General features: G+C 38.4%; 1 protein-coding gene across 2 annotated transcripts in view; it reads right to left on the minus strand.

Annotated features, from left to right (window-relative positions):
- Nucleotides 1-2,915, minus strand: part of LOC109297529 (spindle assembly abnormal protein 6 homolog) — a 44,087-nt gene extending 41,172 nt beyond the window's left edge. For both annotated transcript variants that reach the window (XM_019517321.1, XM_019517320.1), the window contains exons 1-2: nucleotides 2,835-2,915; nucleotides 1,651-1,819 (exon numbers count right to left, since the gene is read on the minus strand). In XM_019517321.1, the coding sequence (XP_019372866.1) occupies nucleotides 1,651-1,779 (129 nt within the window). In that variant the 5' untranslated portion in view covers nucleotides 1,780-1,819; nucleotides 2,835-2,915. The remainder of the gene's footprint in view (nucleotides 1-1,650; nucleotides 1,820-2,834) is intronic.
- Nucleotides 2,916-3,684: the final 769 nt, after the last annotated feature.

The following is a 3,684-nucleotide window of genomic DNA, read 5'->3' on the forward strand; positions in this document are numbered from 1 at the left end:
GGGGGGGGGGGGGGCGGTGTCCCAGCACACTTAGTGGCAGACCCAGAAGTAGACTGGAAGTACTTCTGTAGAGCTGAGCGCTGTGGGGCCAAGTGCGAGGGGAACCCCCTGGCCCCCCAGCTCAGCAACTGGTGCCTCCTGGGTCTGGGGGACACCGTGTCCCCCTGCAGCCAATCGCTGAGTTGGGGGGAGTGGGCGGGGGTCCCCTGCCGAGCACCCATGCTCCCAAGAGATGCTCCATCCGCCCCACCATCTCAGCATTCACAAACCATACCTGGTACCTCAAGGTCCATAGGAAAAAAAGCCTCAAAACAAAAACATGTAAAGCTGTGTCTATGGCTGAATTGCTGATTCTCCGAATCAGAATTGAATCTTCAGATCTGGATTCAGCTGAACTGAATCAGGACAGTGATCCAAATCAGAAAAATCAAATCCCTGTCCTCCGAATTGGGCTGAATCCAAATCTAATACTGCCTGCTTCGCACATCCCTAGCATTCATACACCTACAATTATTTGCTGATACATGAACCTCTCCCCATACACAACTACTGCTATCAATGATGATATTATACATTAACTAGGTGGCTTCCTTCTAGCTTGCTAGCAAAAAAATTTTTGTTTTATATCACTATACTTGCTGTAAAGCAATTATTGTATGAATCAAAACAGTGGGGAAAAAAATAAGAGCTGTATGTCTAGAAAAACAAAGGGAGAAAATTTAAAATTTGCATAAAATATTTTAATGGATTTGATATACAAGGATAAATCTGTCAGGCACTCGAGTATTCTTTGTCTTTCATATACATGCCTTTTACATCTTTCCTGCAATTTCTTTTAAGGCAGAAGAACTCATTATATGCAATTTCCAATTAACTTGATCAACAATTATTTGCAAGATACTTAAAGGTCATGAGGTTCACATTCCATTTAAAGATTCTTTTTCTTTAAAGTAGCAGAGAGAAAAGAAAAAATAGCCCCCACGAAGGGATGGCATACTGTGTACATAATCCGTGTGTACCAACCCTGATTTGGAAAGGAGGCTATTTGCTGTCACAGCACAAACCTCTATTTATTTAGAATTTGTTTTTAATTGGATCTTCATACAGGTAAGAGACAGGATTCAAGAAAAAGAAGACTTGTGAGGTTTAGCTCTTATGAATCAACTCTACCAAATTCAGCATCTCAGTTCTTTTCAGTAGTTTTGAAACTACTAAATTATGCACTAAAATTTTGGTTAGACCAGGCAGGCCTACAGAAAAATTCCACTGTTATTTCTTATTCTTTTCAAGCATAAACCAGTACATACATAGCCAGTTAAAATACTGGAATTTCATCCTCAATATACCTAACAGACACTGGACCCAACTCCCATCTTTAAACTAGTAAAAAAGCCAAGAGCAACTCTCCTGAATCACCAGACTTCTGCAATGAAAAACAACTCAGGCCCAAACACTTAAAATAAATTGATAATGTGTATATTTAATGTAAGTGTAAGAACTAGTTATTGTATCAACTAGCACAAATCTATGTGGCTCTTCATGGAAGTAAGGATGGACTTCCCCAGCACTTTTGGAGATCAGGAACTTAGATTTTATTATTGTTCTTGCCGATAGCAGTCATTGCCTAATAAGTGAGGATTTACATCATACCTTTAAATTCTGAATGCAGAGGGTAAGATATTTTTTGATGTCACTGTCACTTCCCGGCAAAAGCTTTAGAGACAAATGAGTAAGATGCTTGAATGGATTGGTTTCCACTATATTTAAACATGTTGTCATGCAGTCCAGAACAGGAGATGTTACCAGTTGAATTAAAAACCTAGTCATACCAAAAAAAGGTAAATATTAAAAATTGCTGCCTATTGAATTCAATAGGTTAGAACTATTTACATATAATAGAGAATGGCAGAGAGGAAGAAGGGTTGAAAGTAGGTAATAATGGGCACCACGAGACGTGAAAAAAAAAACCCAACCCAAAAACAGCGCTCTACCAGAAGAAGCAGCAAGTTAGTTTGACCCAGCTCTTCAGCATCTGTATAGACTGGACACTTCACCCGGGCCTTTTGATGCTTTTATCTAATAGCTGACAATCGGCTATTAGATAAAAACTCCAAAAAGCCTTGCTGAAGTGCCTGAGCTATACAGATGTTGAGCTAATAATAGAAAAACAAGGATGCATTGCATCCCCACACTGAGCTTAAAATAAGGCACTGTTTTCCTCCCCCCACCCACCTCCACATCTGTAAACAGCACATGTGATCAAACCAAAAACAAGGAAGATGGTTTTAGCTGCAGTATTTTGTAGCGACTATGGAAGGCAATGTCAAGTTCAGGAAGGCCAGAAAGAAAGATGTGTCATAAAGGAAAGTGATATGGCAAGATACTGAAAGACATGACTAAGAAAAGGACCAATCTTTTCCCAGTCAAAAAAATAAATAGAGTCTCACAAAATTTGGACACAAGGCAGTGAAGACAGATGAGACAACTGACCCCTATATTGCAGGCTTGAGTAATACAGAGAATGGTGGTATTGTCAGGATAGAAAATGTATTTCTTTAGTTACTGGTAGAACAATAATAATTTCTCTCTGAGTTATATGTACATGGCTTTCTTACCAGAGTTAAACTCTTCAAACATGGGGCTATAGGCACAGGAACTGCTCTGACATTTCTGAAGATTTTATCACCATGACATCCTACCATCTACAGATGATCTATGAATTGTTGGGCTAGTCACTAAAATGCTGTTACCAGTAAGGATTTTTTTTTTTTTTTTTTTAAATCGAATGCTCTTTTCAGAGGTGAATTCTAACGAAATAATGAACCTGGTCTTACCGAGGGACTTGTTTTCCTTGTTCCAAAATGCACTGTTCTAACAAATCAATGAATTTCTGTGGAAAAGCTGAAAACTCCACTAGCAGTCCTTGCTGGCTCTTTAAACTGTAAGAGGGAACAAAAGGACATTCATGGTAAAGAACAGTCAAAGAGAACAATATCATACCTGAAACAGTGTCAGTCTGTAAAACACTTAACCTAGCCAAGTGGGAGCAGTGTTTTACTGCATTATTCAAAGAGAGCAAGTTTTGTCATTATCCATTTCCCTTAATTGGACCATTTTTGTCCATGATGATGCTTCTCTGGAGGTTAATGAAACAAGCATCTCTTTGAAAATGAACAAAAAAAACCCAAAAAACCTTTTAGTTAAAGTATCCTTTCAAAATTGGTATTTGATTTGGGAGGTGAGAGTGGGGAACAAATCAAACAAGACAGAATAATAAAAGCTACCAGCCATTCACTTTCAGCACTGAGACAGCAAGAACATGTGCATAAAACCTTCAGGCACTCTGTGAGGACAATTCAGAGTTTGCAAGACTCTCTCAAGAGCATAAAGTGAACAATGGAAAAGACATCATTAATTCATGATGAAGTATATTTAACAAGGACTACAGTTTACTACATTAACATAATTCTCTCATAAAAGTTTTACATTGGTTAACAAAGGCGAACAGGATCATTGCTTGATTTCCTAATATGTGTGTCCGAGATGCAAAAAACAAACCAAAAAAAAAACCTCTTTCAGAACAGAAGCCAAGGTCAAACCCACTTCATTTTTTTTTTTTAAATCAACAGCCTTTAATATGTTGCACTGCCATTTACACATTGTACTCATTCAAGTAGAAAAGAT

The sequence above is a fragment of the Gavialis gangeticus genome, unplaced genomic scaffold (assembly GCF_001723915.1).
Source record: "Gavialis gangeticus isolate Ggan-Ray unplaced genomic scaffold, GavGan_comp1, whole genome shotgun sequence".
NCBI lineage: Eukaryota > Metazoa > Chordata > Crocodylia > Gavialidae > Gavialis > Gavialis gangeticus.